The 22,209-nt window shown below is 33.2% G+C and overlaps 1 protein-coding gene across 1 annotated transcript in view; it reads right to left on the minus strand.

Moving 5' to 3' along the window:
• The window catches only part of LOC149770150 (uncharacterized), a 39,006-nt gene that overhangs the window by 5,372 nt on the left and 11,425 nt on the right, over window positions 1-22,209 (minus strand). Inside the window, exons 4-7 of the mRNA XM_089949333.1 lie at window positions 13,724-13,925; window positions 7,245-7,382; window positions 6,148-6,222; window positions 4,828-4,962 (exon numbers count right to left, since the gene is read on the minus strand). Of these exons, the coding sequence (XP_089805459.1) occupies window positions 4,828-4,962; window positions 6,148-6,222; window positions 7,245-7,382; window positions 13,724-13,925 (550 nt within the window). The remainder of the gene's footprint in view (window positions 1-4,827; window positions 4,963-6,147; window positions 6,223-7,244; window positions 7,383-13,723; window positions 13,926-22,209) is intronic.

Below are 22,209 nucleotides of genomic sequence, written 5' to 3' on the forward strand. Positions count from 1 at the left end.
AGATAGGAAAGTCGTAAGTATGATGAAATTGATAATACACAAAGGCTATACATGCATAAAAGTTACAATGACATGTTGAAACGTAGACGTTGATTTACAAATTTCTTACAAAATGGTTTCTCTGAATGTCTAAAACAGATCTTGACAGACCTTTAAGACTGCACGTTTATGAGTTATAAAGTAAAACAAAATAAAGCAAAATCAAACTTTTTGTTCAGTTGAAAGTGTATGCCTTTTGAACAAAATCTTTAAACTTGGTATACATTGTGTATATCTGCAATTGATTAATCCAATATATTTTCACGAAATTAGTTATTCTAGTTAGGTTGCTCTATGTTGATTAATCCTTTACAAGTATTATGTTGCGAAAACTTGCTTTTAAAACGATTCACGACTATTTTGTGCCAGTTAATGGAAGATATTGACTCCACATCCTGGAAGCTTTTATTTGGATTGTTTGAAGTCATAGGTATGTATGAAAATACGAATCCTTATTTTCAATAAAGGTAGCGCGTGTTTTGAATGCATGTTGTATATCAACATAATGTTTTGCACCAGATGGTTAACTACACAGCAAGTACCTTCGGTTGGCAGCTTTGAGATCATACAATATTCGTAACATATTTCAGAAAAATCAATGAAATTATCACTAATACGAAGTGGGTTGAGCAGCGACTGAGTTTTGCAAAGGGCGATATTGACAACTCTAAACAACTATTGTCTCTCATTTATAAAATAGTATGTATCTTATAGATAGCAGTTGAAATCTCACCATTACAAAATGTCGTAAATGAGATACTAAAAGGCTTACATGTATTCATATTAACTGTTGCATTGATGCTGCATGACGACATATGAACATTTTATTTTAATGTTATAGTCCTGAAAGAAATAAGCACTAACATAACATATCAAAGTGAGATTTCCCCGTTTGCATCTAGTGGCACGTGTTCTGCGGCCCCAACAAAATTAAAACCGATGTTTGTTTTAAGCCTAAAGACTTGTACAATTTATCTTACGCTAGTTTCTTATTGAAAGTACATTAATTGTTTTGTTTTTAATGTAGTTCATTTGTCAGTTAATCAGTGATAAACATTCTTTTCAATACAGTATGTGAGCAGATGGTCTCCATGGCTAATACGAAATTAATTGCCTGCAAGCTGAAATACGATTTTACTTTCATAGCAAACCGAGATATTCCTTTAATCCTTCAGCAAACAACCTTTCGAAGATCTTGAGAAATTTTATTTTGCTTTGGGTCCCTTCTGAAATGACAATTTTCACAACGTTTTCCACACAACAGATTCAATGTTTCCACTGAAACTTCCTAATACATTCAACGAGAGGTAGTTTGGTTCGCATTATATATCTTAAGCTAACTGAATTTCAATGCTCATTACATCACGAGTTTGACAAACGGAAGTAGCCCAGACTTGTTATAACAAATTGTTGCGTTTCTCAAAACAACACACAACGTCATAAAATTTTGTTACATGCAATAGTTATCATTTGCACTTCATCCTTTAGAAGATTACGTAAGGTAATTGTTTATATTACAATTGTTCTTGTAAAGTAATTGCCGTAGAAAACTGGATTAGATCTTGGAAGCCACTCTTCCTTCTTCACAGACTTAACAATTTCAAGACGAATGATCGGAAGGTCAATCCGTCCCTTTTGATATCAGTACTATCCGCAATTAAATATTTAATCAATTACCGAAAGAACATGATTATTCACCGAATGATTCATTGTCCTCGAGGGATAGATACGCCCAACCCTAATATATCCAAACAGTTGAGAAAATTGAATGAAAATTATTCAGCAACAGGACAAATATAAATAAATTGACAAGTTACATCAGCAAGATATAGCACCTAACAAAAAGTGATCATACAACAATATTTAGTGGTCTTCATTTGTTCTGGTTGATGTACCTATTGGACAAAATAAGGAAATATACAATATTGTTATACAAGATATCACTATAAGAATTGTAAATATGTTCATCCCTAGATCTTAAGCAGAACAGTCATAAGGTTCCACTTTTTGGACCATAATGATATTTGTTAATGAAAAATGTATCTGCTCAAATTTACGACAAGCAGGTTCTACTGAGGATATATTTTCCTATAGAGCACATACAACCAAATTGCTATACTTGTGTATTAAGATATGCAAATCACGCTTATATCGTATGAATGGTTTATCAAAGAGAAAACTATAAAAACGATGAAAACGATACGCTGCGTGTCTCGCTTTCGACAAAACTTCCCACTGTAAACATCCAGACTTGTGAAATTGCCCTGTTTAAATCCAATTGTTACAATGCGGCATTATTTCATCTCCGCAAAAATTATTCAGGTCATATATATATATATTTCAATTGTTCCAAATTCAAGTCTGTAAATGGACTGAAATTACATCAATAGAACATTGTCTATATTTTGATGCAGTTACTAACAGAGTTGCCTCGACTGTATACATATCCAATTCTAAACTGGAACCCATGATTCCGTATAATGAGTCTTGATTTGCTTGACAGACCTTTGTACAGATGCAGAGTACAAAGGTAAACAGAGCACATATATCTGTCAAATAGTACATTAGTGTATCTTAAATTAAATTGGAACCCAATGTATGCCAACATATTTTTGATCTTCATTTAAGAAAACCAGAATGAACTTAAATTAACACAAATCTCTATAATTTAAAGTTGCTTTGTTTGTTATCAGAATTTGTCTCTGTTCAATTTAATGTGTTGAGATAGGTTGTCATCCGTGTCATATGATGTATTACATGAGTACAAAGCAAATTGGACCATCTATATATGATTTCATTACTTTAGAAAAGGAGATTTAACTTTCTAAAATAACTTAAAATTCATCCAGAGAAAATATAACCATAAATTAAATTAGGTTGGCATTAGGTAATGTATAAAATATGAAGTTCCGAAATATTAACTGAATGTGCGTTTCTCCCACTAAAATAATAAGCGGCCATAAGACTTACCAATGGTGGTAAAAACTTAAGTGATCAAAGTGTTAATAAACGTAACCAGGAAATATCAATTTTGTGACCATAGTTACTGTATAAATGGCAAACTGCCTACAATTAATATATTTTGTGACTTAAATTAATAAATGTGCACAGCACTCAATACAATAGAGTAATTTCGACACAGTCTCCCCTAACTTTCAAAACAACAAATATCGTACTTAAACGTGTGTTTAATTTCCCACATAACTTTTTTAAGAGATAGAGAAAACATATTTTTTTTTTGCTTGCTCTCCATAAATATCATCTGAATTATGTCTGTGGTAATTTAAATTTACATACATATGGAGACCACTGTAAGTACATACGTTCTATAGGACATTTTATTCATTCAACCCTCATAGTAAACTAATGAAAAAATATGAATAATACAAAATCAGGAATTTTAAATTTTTAAGAAGCCCAGAATTAAACATATATCGATCAGTATTGACCAATGCTTGATGCAAGCTTCTGGGTAGAGAAATGAATATCAACCGTAACCTAGTTTGATCTGCATGTGTTTGAAATACGAGTTTTTAATTCTACACGAACATAAATCAGTTATGACAGTTTCAAGCCTGTAAAATGGCTGAAATTGCGCCAATCAAAATTGTTATAATTGTGTCAACTATAAAGAAGATACGCTCTCGAAGGACTCATTGTGCTAAAATGTTCCTTGTCCTTATCAGCCAATTATAGCCCTCCAAGCCTGTATATATTCTATGTTCATCTATTTCTAGTTTCTAGACTGGTTTCAACATTCCCATAAAGTTAGTAATGTGAATACAGAAATATATTTAGTACATTAGCGGTGCAGAGAGAGAGAGAGAGAGAGAGAGAGAGAGAGAGAGAGAGAGAGAGAAAGAACGAGATGGAGAGAGATAGAGACTTAGGTCAATTCGAACATGTAGATTCTCCTCTTAAGAGATTTCGTTTAAAGACAGAAACCTACAACATCTATTATTGTAAGGTTTTCGGTGACCGAAAAAGACACTTGTGATATTTCGCTATCACTTAGTCATAGACACTGAGACTACAAGGTCATGGTGTTCAATCAGATGTTCCAAAGTTTTGGGCAGAGCAAAATAGTCCATATCACCCAATTCTCATGGCAAACTGTTAAACAGGAAAAAGAAATTGATATCCCTCTAATATCACTGAGCTATAACTAGTGCTCAGACATAAAGGTTTTTCTTGCCAAGAATTCTTATCAAATTAATTTATTGATGAATAAATGATGCGATTTGTTATGTTTTCTAACAAAGTGCCCAATTTACTTTGCTTATGTACAGTTAGATACAAAACATAACATATACATCGAATCGTGAAAGTTCTACACCGAGAAAATGTGAAATAATAGTTTAAATTGTTTTGTTGACAGAAGCTCCACGTCGCTAAAAGGAAGTAAAGTTAAAGCTGTCAAACACCTTTTGGCTGTCACCGACATTTTTAATAGCGAATTAAATATCATGATGGTCTATTGGAAATTAGGAATCCAAAGGTAAACATGCGTTGATTGGAAAGAAGTTTAGAACATTACTTCTTCAGTTCCACAGCTGACGGTAGACGAAACTTTGAAATTGCAAACCATTTGGCAGCCTTAATTTAAAAGATATTCATCAGACGGATAACGAGTCTAATACAAACCATGCTACAGTTTCCTTTGTAATCACTGTTGGTATCTTAACTGCATCATTTAATTTTATCTAACCCCCAAAACTAGTAGTTGAAAACTTTGCTGTAGTAAAAAAAGAATTTCTTGAAGATATAAGGACTTTCAAACGCTATTACCTTCTTGTAAAGCCACCAGTTCTGTCTTTAAAGCGGTATACGAATTAAACATGTCTCTTAACATACTCGAATCCATGTTAATGTTATTAACAATCTGAATAGCTTGGTTTTGTCCGGAACCGGAAGAATGCTTATCTGAAATTAAACAATGAATGATGAACATGAGAAGAATATGAACAAAGAATACAACTTTGAGAAACTGGAATATTTGATAATGATTCCATCTTTCGTCAATGTATTCCTGGTATATTGACAGAAAAATTAACAGCTCTATGAAAACAGAGATCGACCAGGCTCTAAAACTGGAATTTGTTTCAAAGGAACCAGTTTGAAGAAAACGAAAGCTCTAGAAAACAGCTTCGTTACGTCAAACCAATCATTGCAGAGCGACATCTTTCATACTGAACAAATAGTACAGTTGCGTTCGCATTAATACTAACGTGGATATGTCCTGAAGGGTGAAGCTTGGCCAAAGTGAGTGGGCTATCAGAGAGCACCGACTGTGGAACCCATTCTTGTCGGATGTATCGATTTTAAACCTGCTAGACAAAGTTGTTTTGGTGCGAACTAAATTAAGGAAGGTGCTAATAATGTAAGAACGTGTAAACAAGAGGTAGCTTCGGCATAGTATTAAAAATCTCTGAAATATGACCTAATATGTGATATATTTTCCATTAAAATGTAGTAATGAAACTAGTATGAAATTTGTAACAAAGTATAATGAAAATAGGATATTACAAGTTATTGATACATTTGTATAAACTAACAAATTCTACATTCCCTTCACGAAGAAAGATAAAACATAATTATTTCTGCTTTTGTATAGATCTGGATCGAAAATAAAGGACATGAGATGAACCTCCAAAATATTCATTGATTCACTGTTTATTTTTCTCAGTCCATAATTGACGTCCACACAATTTAATACATGCAAAATGATACACAGAACTAAAAAGAATAGTGCAGTTGTCATATATTACTGTCTGGAGAAACCTTCACGCAAAATAGACCCAGAGACATGAAGTTTTAATTTCGCATCAGTGGTCTTTATATTTCGTTTGTACCTTTATTGTTTGTTTAAAAATTATTTTGGGCGCTTTTAACGTATTTATCCTCTTGTAATATTGTGCCCACTACGAGATAACGAGCGAGGGCTCTCCAATCCTTTTTATAGACAATATATTTTCAAAAACAATCTTCTGTCGCCTAGAATAACGAGTAGTCTTATTTTAGATTAAGAAAAGACAAATCTTACATGGTATCGTACATATTTGTATCGTGTGTTGAGCACCAAACTGTACATTAAGTAATGTAATATACCTGTTGACTCACGCACAATTTGAAGTGGTGCATGTTCCACGCGACCATCCTTTGCAGTTTTAGGTTTGGTTTTAACTAGAACGAAACAATTACAATTTCATTATCTTCGCATGTTTGTATGTATGTAATATGAGACAGGTGTACTTACGTAGATACAAAATTGATAAAGTTGAAAAAACGTTCAATGTTGTTTTCCTCGATCAAATCAACATTAATTTGTAGCATATTAAGTGAATCGTTTCCTAATTTCATATAAAAATCTAAGAAACTCGCAATGCCTCAACAAATATTGATGTGTGAGTTTAAATTATTTTTGATTTAAATCATAGGTAAAATATTGGCACGAAGTCACACGAAGTTTTATTTTGGATGAAAGTTACTTTTTATTTTGAACTTTTCCGTTCAAAAAATGTTTATAATGTTTATAATCTAATAGAAACTAAATATGCGATCAGATTTCCCATAATGAATACTGTAAAGTTATTTGAATAATATATACAATCCAGCAGGGTAAAATATAGTAAACACTTGAAAAATATCTTAGCACATGATCATGCCGTCCCAAGCTTAATTAAACTATACTACAGTAATATTGAATGAAAACAATTGATATTCAACGGGAAATATTATTTTTTCACGAACAACATTGCGGTCAAAAATTATGAAATAAATGCCAATTATCATTGAAAACATATCGAAAATATATGTTCAATGAATTAGAGATGTGATCGCATTTGAGAGGACAACCCGGCGTATAATAGTAGGTGACTGGTAAGATTTGGAGGAATTCTAATTTTGAATGGGAAGCAGCATATTCTAAGAGAAAGCTTATTTTTTTCATATTTTATCTAAGTCCGGAACGTGAAAGTTTTAAATAGTCTTGAGTAGTGTTCAATACTATTTAACCCAACATTATGACACAACCAAATCGATTTGAGAAATATAGATGTGTCAATTTTTGAATTTCGACGATCAAGGCAGGATGTGTTTTTTTTACATTTAATATGCTGAGAGATTCTCTCAACTCGAATAGGAATGCAACTTAACATGTTAAAAAATGCAAGATTTTTGTACAAAATGTAGCGAACCGAACGTACCCGATTTGCATCTTGTCCGAGAAGACCATACCAAGAGGAAAGCCAGGACGATCGTTATTATTACAAGTAGCATTACAGTGGCTATTATCCACGGCGTATACACCGGGTTAAAACTTACTGCATCTCTTTCATTCGGAGCTGAAAATAAAAAAATGTACAAACCATTATAACCACTGCATTATGAACTGAATACATGTGGAGAATTTCCTGGCTTTTTAATATAGTATTTTAAATTTTAAACAGTTATATAATTTTATTGTAGGAATGAAAACATGTATTCTGATTTTTACAAACGCAAAAGAACATAAAACACTAAAACTAGCAATTCTTTAAAGACTTTTTAGTTTCGTTAGTTAATGTTTAATACAATTAATAAGCTGAGTAGATCAGGAAAAGTGAATAAAGGCAGCTTTTTGAAGAATTAATTGGCAAAATACTTTCTTAAAATGACGCAGAGATAATGAGATCAAATGCATTGCTGTCCACCTTATATTATCATGTCATTTGTACAAAAGTCTCCAACACATATTACCCAATGTCCGCCATGCAAAACTTCAAACGCTAATCACGACAGAACAGGGGAGTCCGGGGATGGGTGTCAAAGCCGTAATCTTTGTGTCTAAGTACATGATTTTGATGCTTCCAAACCAAACACACTGAATACGTTATATTAGAGCTATGTTCACTATATTTGAATGGAACTACTCTAAACAATATTTCAACTGAAAATAATAATAGACATTCAAAGAGTCTCATGGCGGTCATTTTCGGCTATGAAATAACAAAATCGAGCTTGGAAAATGAACTGTATAAGACTTATATGAAATGTGAAGTAACAACCAATATCAATATACATGTTTGCACACTAACACAAACAGCGAAAAACCACCTTCAACGTTTTCAAACCTAAAAAATATATAAACGAAAAAAGAAAAAAAAATATTTGGTAAGATGCTAATAATTTAAGATCCTGTTGGTTATAGGGGGATGTTGAAAACAATTTTTAAAATAGTTCTACATGAAGCCCCTCTTACCCAAAGCATACAGTTTATCAAGCTCTCGTTTTTTCACTGATGGAGCTGAAATCGATAGGAAGGTCAACGAACTTTCTGAAGATCTTGGGACCAAACAGTAAATTATGAGGATCGGAAGATATCTTGATACATAATGAAAAATTAGAATCTATTTCAGCACAGAAGGGAATTGCCAGAAATATTTGGCAAAGGAAGTAGGCACATATAACCTCACAATACAAGCTTTGTTGCTACTACTGACTCCACAGCTCTTGTAATAACTAAGGGAACATGACCGTGGGCGGAAGCAAGATTTATTGAATGCAGCACTGTCCACAAGATTATAACTACATCCACTGGAACTCGCAATCACATGGTTGCGTTTATATTCAGTAAAGAGGAAGATGTGAACATACACTACTGGTTACAGTATACGAATATGTTCTGCATACAACCCCTGTTCGTCAGGGTTTCTCTTAGCTTCACATCCTTGTTTTTAGGCAATTGCTTCAATTCTTTCATCGCTATGATGATACTATATATGCACTGTGGGACTGTGTGTACTTGGTTGAGTCCAACCAGCTGCTGATAATTTCAAAGTCGATATCTACAAAGTTAATTTTGTTGGGAAGGAGTCATTTGTCGGTCCAGCTGGGGTACCAGAGGCAGTACCACTATCGGGTGTTAAAACAATATTCGACTAAGCCGACTCTGACCAAAGTCAAGAGTCGCTAAATTTAACAGCGTGAAAAGGCGGAAATTGCAAAAACAAGTCAGCATTGTACAGATGGGTTTCGACATATAGCTTCGTGTCCTGAATTGCAACCTATTCGAAGGCACTGTTCGTTGACGGACAGGATGACCAAATGCTTTTCAATAAAAGATACTATACCTAGAATGAAATGGGACAATGAAGATGATAAACCTTATATCAGTTCTTTAGAGACTTAAAGCGTTTGCACCAGAGGAGTCCCACAATGTTCTCCTGAATATTGATATTAATGATTTGGCAGGAAAGACTCGTCATTTCTAATAATGGTCAAACAGAGATCCCCTGCACAAGTGATTTGTACTATTCTTCTCGTGCTGGTATAGAGTAAATGCAGAAGCTAATAGAAAAAAAAACCATGTTATAATAAACTTACACAGGATGTGTACATATTACAACCTCTTATACCCTAAATCCATGTGTTACAACTTGAAATGTTTAATTACATTTTGTATTGGTTATAAAAGAGGAACTTAACACGAGATCAGATTTTAAGGATAGGTCTATTACAGTGTCAAGTGAAAATATCAAGTCATGATGTAAAGGTGTACAACGTTTAATGTTTATTACTATCCTCATTAGTATCTTCACAGCCCATTGACACAAATAACAATGCTCACATTGGACACTGAAGTGAGCACTCACAGCCCATTGACACAAATAACAATGCTCACATTGGACACTGAAGTGAGCACTCACAGCCCATTGACACAAATAACAATGCTCACACTGGACACTGAAGTAAGCACTCACAGCCCATTGACACAAATAACAATGCTCACATTGGACACTGAAGTAAGCACTCACAGCCCATTGACACAAATAACAATGCTCACATTGGACACTGAAGTGAGCACTGTGAAGCTGATATAATAACCACACATGTCAAACCAATATCTTTATCGATATCAGAATTATAACCGCCATGCCAAATATTACATATGATCTCGACATGTGACCTTGGACTTCAAGTAATTGCATCAAACTCCATATTTCACAGAGTTTCAGCCGGTCAGAATGCTGGTATCAATAAACCTTTCATGTAGAATATATTTTGATGATTTGATTTGTTGTTGTTGTTATTGTTGTTGTGAGGCTTAACGCCATTTTTCAGCATACGATAATCTATGCATGGCAACCAGTATTAATGATGGAGGGAGAACCAAGGAAAACCCCGGGAAGAACCATCGACCCACGAGAAGCTACTGGCAAGCTTTCTCACATACCTACATTGGTTGAATCCTAGACTCGAACCCCTACAGACATAGGTGATATGGCAGTCATCCGTAACGGAGAGCGCTTTAGACCACTCGGCCAATCGGGGCCCCTTAGATGATTTGAACAACATTACCTGTGAATCGTTTGAACTATCTTTGAAACTTATTCGACATTTTCGGTAACAAACATGTAGACAATTTGAATGAGAGTGTTTTCACGTAGGATGATTGCTGGAGTGAACAGCAAAGATGGCATAGTCCAAAGCAAATGACGCATATTTTGTAACGTAAGATACAGAAAAGATGTATATTACCTTGGTGTGTATTTGAGACTTTTTGAAACATATTATCAATAATATGTATAAAGATTTCAGTTACTTTCAAATTTGAGATAAAGACAATATGATTGGTTAACAAAGTACACCTTCATAAAAATAGAGTTGATATAGTGGATATATATATATATATATATATATATATATATATATATATATATATATATATATATATATATATATATTTCATGCTTAAATCGACTATTGGACTATTTTACGGTAAAAGCAGTTGCTATAAATGTTACTTTTAAAGTGAACATTAGGTCATTGAATAAAAAATAATTATTCACACTTGAAAAGTAGACAATTAATATTCTCATGCCCGTATGTCCACCGGTTACACCCATATTTCTGCTATTTAACTATTAAACGGTCTGAAATTAAGGAATGAATGTGTCACATTGAACATTAGGGTCATATTTCGAGGTCAAGGTCACGGATCAATATTTTTATTTTCCATTACACTCCTCTTTCGCTATATAACTGTAAAGCAGTTTGAGATGTACGAATGACGCTTAGAATACTTATGCATCATCAATATAATATGTGTCGAGGACCAAATTGGGGATGAAGTCTTCATGGTCAAGTACAATATTTCACTTTTTCTATAACGCCTTGCCTTCCGCTTCATAACTTCAGAGCCATTTAAAATAAAAGCCTTAAAACTGACATACCTATACATCATCTTTTGAAGATTTGTAGCTAGTGAACTGATGTTTCTGTGTTGAATGTCGAGGTCATGGCTCAATTTCCACTCGATATTTCATTGTTGTTTGAGATTAAGTGATGTAAGGTCGTAAAATTATGGATCATTATTATAAGGTATGCCAAGTATCACATCAGTATTATATCTTGACGACCAATGACATGCTCAAAATGTTTCTTATTTCCATCTTTTGATCCATTCTGATCTCTAACGTTATAACCTTGAGATTAAGGAATGAAACGTAGTACACATGGGATATCTATTTTGATGGACAGGGTAACGGCTCATTATTTTATGTTTTAATTTGCTCTTTCTTTTCCATTATTAAACGTTGGAACTATTTTTATAAAAAATTTGGTATACCAGAATGTAATCATAAGCATGTCACATACCACATCTTGGTGGGGGTCCTAGTTTTAAGGTGAATGTCATGGTGTACTACGTGAAAATTTCCATTGCATTTCCATATCCACTTTATAATAGAAAGTAGTTTGAAATAAATGGACAAAACCTGGTTAAACTATCTACTATCACTAAAAGGCGTTGCACGCACCATACTGGAGGGGAACATCTATAAGGTAACATTTCAATAATGTAGGTTTCAGTGACGTTTTCCTTTTTGCTTTCTACCTTATAAGCTGTTTAAAACAAATGAATAACACCTTTTATACTTACATAATGTCATTCGAAGCTTTATTGCATTCGATGTTTAGTATGTATCCACAAGGCTATAGGTCAATATTTTAACAATCCTGTTATTTGTAACATATCTTAAAATCTGTTCGTAGTAAATTGATGGACCAAACAACATTAATGTTTCTCCAGCCAGGGTGGCTCAATTAGTAGCGTGCCGGGCTCAACACCGAAAGGATGCAGATTCAAAACATTCCATCTGATCAGCCTGAGTCAGTTACCGTGGTGTGTCCTTAGACAGGATATTTTACATCAATTGCCTCTGCACTAAATAACCTACTAGTGTTACTGTGCCTTAGAGCAACAAACACAGCCAATTAATCTTTCTCAGTTTGATAGCTCCACGTGCATCACAGTAAATGTTTTATTTTCACGATCACTTTAGTTGGTCAATTTTTGTTCACCTGTTTTGTTTTTGCATTGATTCTAATGCCTTTTGAGAAAGGGCCAAGAGGCTTAGTTATTTTCTTTGTCTGCTAAGTAATTTTAAATTGTATCTAAAAGGTCACAGAGTTCATTATTATGAAATTGTATAACCCCCACCACGAAGATGAGGTACAGTTCCTTTTGTTACTGAATTTTCTTCTTTTTAAGAACTTTTTGACGGACGTAGGTAGCAAATTACGAAGCATTAGGCAGCCATTGTGCGATATCTTATTGCACGCGAGCCAAGCAGCTGTTTCAGACCATTTGGTGTTTTTCTTGGCTAGCTATAAGCTTGACTTTATTATTTAAATAAGGACATCTTGAGAGTATAGATACATAATATTTAAATGTTCGCTGTTGCCAAATCGTTATTTAACGTGCAGATCAAAATAAATCTTGCAGAATATAATACCTTTAGACACTTTTTTCTAATTGTAGTCAACGCAGTGACAGTCAAGAGAGATAGTCAAAAACGGTTTACACTTGTATCACAGGATTCGGATTTCAGATATTATTTCAATCGATATTTCAGGGACAACAAATGACAGTAGGGCATATTTTCGTTCATTAATTACATAAGATGAATGGATGACATTTCTTTATAGCCAATTTCATGATATTTTAAGCGGACTTGTTTAACGATTATATATGCTCAATTTTGGTATAGAAATAGTTGCATATAAATATAAACTTTTGGATTACTTATAACCTTAGTTGTATAAAGGTATGTTAATTTTTAATTTAGAGTTTAAAACAAATGTACTCCTGCATTTGTTTGGTGATCATTCATAATGTTAATACACGAGGTTAAAGGATCTTACGTGAGTCACATAAATATGAAACGAGTAGAGTGATTGTCGTCTTTTAGAGCCTTGGCGAGGAAAAAAACGTTAAATTCATAAAAAAATTGCAAATTGTATTTGGAATATGCTCAGATTTAATATTCTAGTTATTACATTACGAAACAGAATTTGATCTGTCATAAATACATTGTTTTAAAACTGCACTGGTTTTGCCAGAAATACAATCTGGCGCCAATAAAATGTTGAGCTGCTACTTATGTTGATGTAACAATAAGCCGCACATATCTATTCTGACGTTACATGCAACTGTTCACATGTTAATATATGAAGACACATATGGACTGATTGTTGTGGAAGCTATTGCTTTAACTGTAGTTTTGATGCTGTCATGTCATAGTAACGAAAGTGAAACGAACATTCGGATATATAACTCACATATTAAATCAGCTTATTTTAGAATATTGTTATGACTGTATGTTAAACAGCTATTGGTCATTAAACATTCCCTGATCAGTACCTTTTTCTGTATGTATTTGAAGTTTGTCTTCTTTGTGAATGTCTTCATTAGCAGGGGTAGCTTCAGTTTTGGATGGAATGAGATATGGTGTACAAAACGCAAGATCTCTCACATGAAGGCACTCCGTTCTTGGATCATATGGGCAGCAGAATACAAGTTTACCTTTCCACGAAGAATTCAGTAACAAGTAGCTTTCTTTGCTCTGTAAAGAAGTCATTAGTTTCATATACTATATGGATAAAATAATGAAGTTGTGTATAAGCGATAAATGCTATTAAGACATGTTTACTTTCATGGAGGAAGCTTGATTTTATTAGAGCAACTATTGCTCAAGGAACGCTACTAGTTTTTCAAGTTCTTTGATAAAGAAGGTCAGATTATTTTCCACTTTAAAATTATTTGGATCTCGTATACGTATATGACCATATTAGAGGACCTATGACTTATCAATAAAACGATGTCCCACTCATAGTTATGTCAAATAAAAGTATATTTGATTTCCCGTGCCATTCATAATTCCATAAAATACAAATACTTTTGGGTCCTTGGGCCTTTCATAATTCTATAACATAAAGTACACTTCAGCAGATGGATTACATACTTCATTTGATTGTGACTTGAGTTTAGTGCAAAATAAATATTGGCATGTAGTTATATCGTGATAAATGCAATAATCTGTAGAGAGGAAATCAAGATAAAAAACCAGGAAACAAATTTCCACGCACACACACACACACAACCCAGTATCAGTATAAATATATATTATAAATTTGTGTATAGGTCTGTATAGAGAAAACTGTGGCAAAACCTAGTTGTGCAAACAAATAATATAGAAGAAAATAAATATACCGATTTTTCGAATTCATATATGTAAAGCAATAACATGCAATGTTTGAAAACAAATATATATATACAGGTTACTTTTAGTGGTCAACATGTGATAAGTAAGAGGTTAAAAACAATGCTGTATGAAGAGAAAATCAATTACGTAGATGTAGATATGTGTATATATGGATTACTGAATTTGTTTGGGAAACTATGAACTAGATATTCTGAGTAACACGTAACACTGCAAGGTATTGGGTTGGTCAGTATTGGTCCCCCAAAAAACGAGTTCAAATTTTCCAAAATTAATGCCGTAACCTTTAATTATGTACTCATTTGCTTTTCCACCTAAAGCTTAATTACAAAAAGAATATCCCACAAGAAACAAAGTGATCGAAATAATGCCGTTTTCCAAAATAAGTACAAAACCGCCGATCATCAATACACAGTAACAATATTATCGCGTACATAGCACCGCTGAACGACTTTTGAACTACGTCGCGCGCTTGACATGTGCTTAAAAAGTTCTTGTTTTGGTCTAATTAAAATTTAAATTTAGAGTCATATTTTAAATAAATGCGCATTGGATAACTATTTCAGTTGGTCTGGAATGAAAGAATTTTGTTTTTCTGTAGACACAACTCAATTTTTCTTTACTGGTTGTGATGAACTGGACTTATTAACTGAGTCAATTCTGTAAGATGTACATGTTATTTGAGCTGTGGACTGACATTGAATCAACCGAACCTCTTTTCCGTCATTGATTGTTTGGAGTGTTAATGTGCAAAATATATTATTTCGTATAACTGAAAAAGTAAAAGGACACAATGGAATATCACATTTGTTTCGTTTGAATTCAGTACAGAGAAAGTGATTGCAGTTGGAAATATAGTCGAAATTACGGTACAAGGTTACGGTGTGTATGAAATATTGGAACATGGGCCACGTAATTCGCATTTGCAGAACAAACTAAGAAAGTACATATTGAGTAAATTTAAGATGCAAAAATGTAAGCATATTTTATTGCCATTATTATTACCATCTAAAGAATACATGTTTATGCTCTGTCATTTGCATGCTTTTTGTTGGACGGTCCCTAGCTAAGTACATGTCCTGTAGCATGGTTTCTATCAAAGCCTACGCACAAAACATTGTATCAAAAATTTAAACGGGACATTTGCAGAGCCGTTACTGTGTGACGCCTATAGGAATTCTTTGTCATCTTGGCTTTATGGCTCTGAATCTCGTTTTTGTCTATCCATACCTTCAGTTTAATTGTTTTCTCGAATTTAGTATTTTGACTGACGTAAAATGGTACGCATCTGATAGATAGCCCTCATTACACTTTTCTAAGCTATTTGCATAGACCCTTCAGAGAACTGGTCATAGTCTGAGCCATCGTAATTGAGAAAAGTTAAGAACACTTCTAAAAATCCCTTTAGATGATCAGAATGGTCTTTTCGATACTACGTGTCTCACGTTTGCTGTGAATTTTGCGAATATCACTTTCATTCGTGTGCTTCTTTAAGAATTTCGTTTGTGACTCAGTGAACTCGTCCACATCGTTAACTTTATTATCTCTTTTTTCAAATGGACGAAACAGCTTGTTTTGTTCATCCACAAACAAATCTAATTAACCAAAAGCAAAAGCGTCTGCTACATGAGCGTGCATTGTTTATTTACGAAGTAGTATTCAAAACACAATGCTATTTTAGACACATATTTGTCGTGCAATTTGATGCATTGCAGTATGGAAACACATAAAGATAACGGAGAAACAAATGAACAAAAGATGATGTATAAAGTGCAACGTATTGTCTGGATCAGTTTGTAACCTTTGAAACAGCGGAGAAAAGAATAGATTTCGATGTACCTTTAATATAATCCTGAAAGTAAAGATGCTTACATAAACTAAAGCGAAACTTTGTTGAAACAAATAAAACGCATCAAAAGCAAAATAAAATACACTTAATTAAAATAAAACCTTTCACTGGTCAATCTATCCACATATTTCAGAACGAAAAGAGGAAAAGATTTGACTACAAAAATTGTATGTTAGTAACGTGGATGACTAGTGACAGAAATAAATTATAGATATGCAAGCATACTAAAAGCACAAGGATTAATGCAGACACATTTGGACAGTTATAAATGTCTTCTAAAATACATTTGAGCTGAGAAAGTAAAAACAAACAAGCTGGATGACATACATGATGCCTTCCGGGGAAAGGAGCAAACATTTGTGACGATACACTTTCATAACGGTAATGTGTGTTGAAAATAACAATGACTTCTTTTCAACTTACTCAAACAAAACGTCACCCTTAGAGGTAGGTTTAACATAACGATTAGAATGTGCAAGTAGTTCACTCAAAATGAGCTTATATTGTATCAAAGGTAATTGATAGATATAGTAACATTAATCATACATCAACAGACATAACGTATGTACTCTTGAAATGAAAAGGATATGATGGATCGTTTAACATTTGGGAACCAGAAAAAGCATTCCTTCTTTGAAATGAATGTTATAGCAAAGATCATCTGTCCTCTGGAAACGGTTTGGTTTCGTCAGACCACGTCTTCAGGAACGATATCTCGAAGACGACAGAAGAAAAGTGCATGAATAGAATTAAGGAACAAGATAGCTAACGTTTTAATTATAACTAATTTCTAAGAAATACAATAACACAACGAAAAACAAAACAAAACAAATATAACAAACAAAAAGGCAACAAAACTTACAACAAGAGAGTAATAAAAAAGCTATGGGGAAAATACACACATATTATGTTAATTTATATTGAAAATAGGGAAAGAGAGAATACACACTAAATTATTACAATTAAATACTGAAATGTTACGCATGTAAACTCACTAAAGCGAACGAGATCTTGCCCTAGTTATATATTAATTGAAATAAAAGAAGAAATGAAAAGGGATAACATTGAACAATATGAAGATGTTATCATTAGATTTAGTAAAAGTTAAAAAACAAATCTCAAAGAAGGTATAGCAGCGGTTCACACCACTCAACCAACTTTACCGTGCATAATGTTAACAAAGCCATAAACTATTTTTCTTCCATAAAGATGGATGCATATCATTATTGGACAAGGTGAATGATTGTTACTGTGTAAATGAATAAAAAATGAATTTTTAGTCGTACTGATGCGATTGTGTGCTGTTATACTTGTCCTATTTCTGAGCTCACACCTTAAACTAATGACCCAGCGTTCCACATGGATAAAAATATGCAAAGCTGTCACCTTTTCCAGTCAAGCAGAAGGGATACATTTTCGTACTGGAGAAATAAATTGTTTCTTCTTGCCCTTATGCATCATATTCTCTAAGAGCAATGTAAATAACAATGTACGCAAAGTGGCTTTTTATCTCTTACGCTCTACAGATTTCTCATTGTGTTTCAATCAAAATACTATAATGTCACGAATTTACCTGCCAAACATATAATAGTTGTTTTATTGATGACAAATAACATACGTAATGATTCTCAAAAGTGGTTATTTTCCAACGGACCTTCAAAATGTAGCTCTCTTATGTACGACAATCGTTTGGCATTAGATGATCCGGAGCGAGAGTCACTCCGGAAAAGGATTAGGCAAAGCTAATCTAATGGATTAGCTCATCTACTAGGGAAACTTTAAGTTAAATATCATTATTTTTCAGGAACTTTACAACCGCATCGAAGAGTCTTAGATCGTTTGTGCCAGATAAAAAAAAAGGAACGAAGTAAAGCAAAGCCCGCACATATACGATCCATTTAATCACACACCATTATCACTTTATCCGAAAACAGTTATTAAAGGAAGAATATTTATTCAATCTGGAAATAAACCCCAGTACATCACTGTCAGTGTCTAGTTATACAGATATATTGATGTTCAATATTTAGTTTTCGCTGATCTTTGATTTACCATCCAGAAATAATTGACATTAAACTACTAGAATAAATGATACAGTCAATATTGTTGATGAAGTATAGTCGTCTCTGAATCGAAGTGTTTTCAAGGAACAACGTGCTCAAGGTAACATAGATGAAATTACGTAGAATGCAGATGTGCTGAGTGCAACGGGGAAATACTGATAGAGATAAAGAATAAACGAATTACTAAATACTAGAGATGCAAAGAGAGTAAAACATTATATTAAGCTGGTATTGCCATGAAATCCATGGGTTAGAGCAACAGTTCAATAAATAAGTACGCATAAATGTGGAAAAATAATTTATATTGGTTCTACGTATTTTGATAAAAAAAACCGAATTCATATGCATAGCCTAGGTTAAAAGTAAATAACATGATGGTGTTTTAGTTAGTACAAATGTAATCTTGATCGATGATAAATGGACCTAAAATTAAGACGCAAAAACAAAAACATACCTCATCAGAAATAGCAAGTACAATAGTTTCCATTGTACTTCAATTCACTTTAATGCTACAGTGAATATTGATATATTGAACGAAATGAGAACTTACCATACTAAGCCTAATTATTTCATATAGGAGCCATTAATCCTTTGTAATAGTGACGCTCTAAATGTTTACAGTGTTGACTTTATGAAATGAATCGCCATAGTATTGTATAAAATATTTCAGAAACTAAATTAGATTGCAAACTCTAGCTGTTATAATAAATTAGGTAAATGCAAATATACTAAAAAGTACTCGGATCACACTAGACATGATATGTTTATTTCCAGATGCGACAACTGCTAAATGTAAAATATCTCTACACGATTGAGACGCATTCAAGTCACAATTAACAGTGCTGGAAAAGATTGTAAAATAGATCCACAATAATTAATTGTAGAATTCCACTACATCACGAGCCGAGAACCCTAAAGGGAGACATGTAAATACTAGATCGCTTATGTGCCATACAAACATAACACTGTACTCCAAGGGTTTGGTGATCTTACACCTGCTGTTGTACTGGCTGCTTACAGACGTATATGTAACAATCGAAAAAATCGGTTGAATATCGGAGAACATTCTGAGCTGATGACATTAATTCTATGACAAACAACGATGCACCAGCTTTATACTCTTTTCCATAACTTAAACAAATCAGTGTTTTATGATTTATATCCTTATTTGTTTATGTGAAAACATAATTTGCCTGCAGTAGTAGGTGTAGTTTGAACAGGGAGATTAATCGTAGTTGAATAGATGCAATCGGAAGGGCTAGATATTGAACAAGACGTCATAAGAGATAAACAATAGGAGTATCAAAACATTCTACAAAATTTGCTATTGACATAACAACGGGTGCGATTATAATTGGTATCGTTTATCTATAGTAGCTATTCACGAACGTTTGTTTCTTTCTAATTTCTTCTTAAAGCCGTGTTAACATTTTTCCATCATGTTCTATTTTTAAAGATTCTGTTGTTTTAAATGATCCCACATTTTTTGTGTCTGTTGGGTAAATAATATTCAGATAATTTGATGTTTATCTGAAGATAAGTCTTTTAATTTCAACATACAGTTCACCTATTTCAGTTTCATATTGTGTTAATTTATTATTATGCACTGGACGTCTTATAATAAGAATTTTCCAATAGTTTCCATAACTTGATTTCATTGTGTGTTATAGGCTGTTGTCCCGCATCAAATTGTCCTGCTATACTTTACACTGCAATACCATTAGTACGAGCAACAATGTGATCAACTGGAACATGATTTTGCGTTGTCTTTGTATCATCATCATCACTGTGAACAAAACTGTCATATCATTTCAGTACAAACTCTTAACAAACCATTTATTTAGGAAAATTCATCTTAAATTCGTTGTTTCATAATAAATCCTTTCCCTTTTACCTTCTAATAAATATTCAAGTCGCAATGGCAGAGCCTGTTGTTATTTAGAAGCTTCTCACCTATGGTTATAAACAAAGTGAAACTGGAAGAAGAAATGGAATTTATGAAAGACAAAAACAGAACGATCCCTATTCATTCCGACATTGAAAAATATAATTAGGAATTCAATATAGCTGTTGCAAATGGAACATTCACATATGTAAAAGCATGAGCAGATTTGTATTGGAAAAAAATTGGACGAGAAATAAATCAAGATGTATGAAATCTATGTAAATACTAGTTATTCTAGAGTTTCCAAATCAGTGTGTGTTGTACTACTTTGCATAGTTAGGTCCGTAACTCTACGCTTCTTACAATCGACAGCTTGAACAGTTTACTGAATGATACTCAATATGACTGCATGACATCAAATAAAATTCGATACTTCACTGGACTTTATGATTTAAAACTACTTTATTTCAGTCTGTCTGCACTGAATCCTATATTAATAAGTTTCAAACATATACATTTCGGAAGTACTGATAAACCATGCTTATTCCAATTATTTTCTGACTGAAATATGCTCGATCATGCGCTTTGTAATTAATATATTATGTAGAACTTAGTAGTATTATGTGAAAATAAAAAAATCAGACAAATACCCAATTTGTATTAACCTGTATATTCAGACTTTAAAGATTTTGGAACAATTTAATATCAATTTCTACATCGAATTAACAACCGACGTTCTGCTTACTCATCAAACATCGAAAAGAACTCACCCGTTGGTGATGATCTTTACAGTGCAAATAATCGCTGACGGACATGTTACCATGGAAGGAACAATCTTATTCTAACTGGATAGGAAATAAACATTCCAATTAATGCAGGATATGAGACAAAATATGCCAGTAGAATCAAAATGTGTTGCTCATAACTGCAAAATGTTCTTGATCACAGAAGCAGTTTTGACTGGAAGGGCATTAGCTAAAAGTCTTGCACTGACAGAAGGCAGCTCTCTGTTCAACTTAAGGTGAGGAAAAATACTTAGACACGACACAAATTAAAAGAGTACAAGAAAAAACAAACACCACGCAAACAGAAGAGGTATCATAGGCCAAAAACTGAGAAACATGAGATCATGGACTGGTAATGTACAAACGACTGGTACCTAAGCTATACAGTTGGTGGTATATGGGACAAAATTTAGAACATAACGTAACTTTTAGAATCCAACATATCATTATTTGCTTTATCACTGTGCACTTGCGCATAATTTCTTATTCAATATTTCGCTTGAAAACTACCTCTAAAGTGATTATTATTGTTTCTTTATTTAGAGGGTGAGTCTAGAGTTTGTTGAAAGCGTCGTACGGTCGTATTAAATCCGTCCTGGTATGTGTTCTAGAAAAATGTGTACATTAACAGCATTTCTATATTGCTATCATGGATCGTATTTTCGCTTCAGTCGATAATACAAGAAAAGTAATTATTCGTACCGAAATAAATGGACTCGTTCATTTAGAAGTATACAATTGTATTTGTTTTCGATGACATAGTCAAGATTTATTATTTTGTAACTAAAGATCTAGTTTCAATCTCAATAAACACTTACTTACCTAATTCTATGGAAATCATTTCATAAATCATAGTAGGTATTATGTTTTTCCCACACAACAACGACTGCAATTTTACACAATAACTATTTTGGCATAATTCGTTTGTGCCTCCTCTACGATTTCACCATAACGTTGTCAACAGCAAGCTAGTTGCTTGAGAATCAAAATATCTTTTTGCATATATATATATATATATATATATATATATATATATATATATATA

This window comes from Sinohyriopsis cumingii, unplaced genomic scaffold, assembly GCF_028554795.1.
Source record: "Sinohyriopsis cumingii isolate HCF-2022 unplaced genomic scaffold, ASM2855479v2 utg002626l, whole genome shotgun sequence".
NCBI lineage: Eukaryota > Metazoa > Mollusca > Bivalvia > Unionida > Unionidae > Sinohyriopsis > Sinohyriopsis cumingii.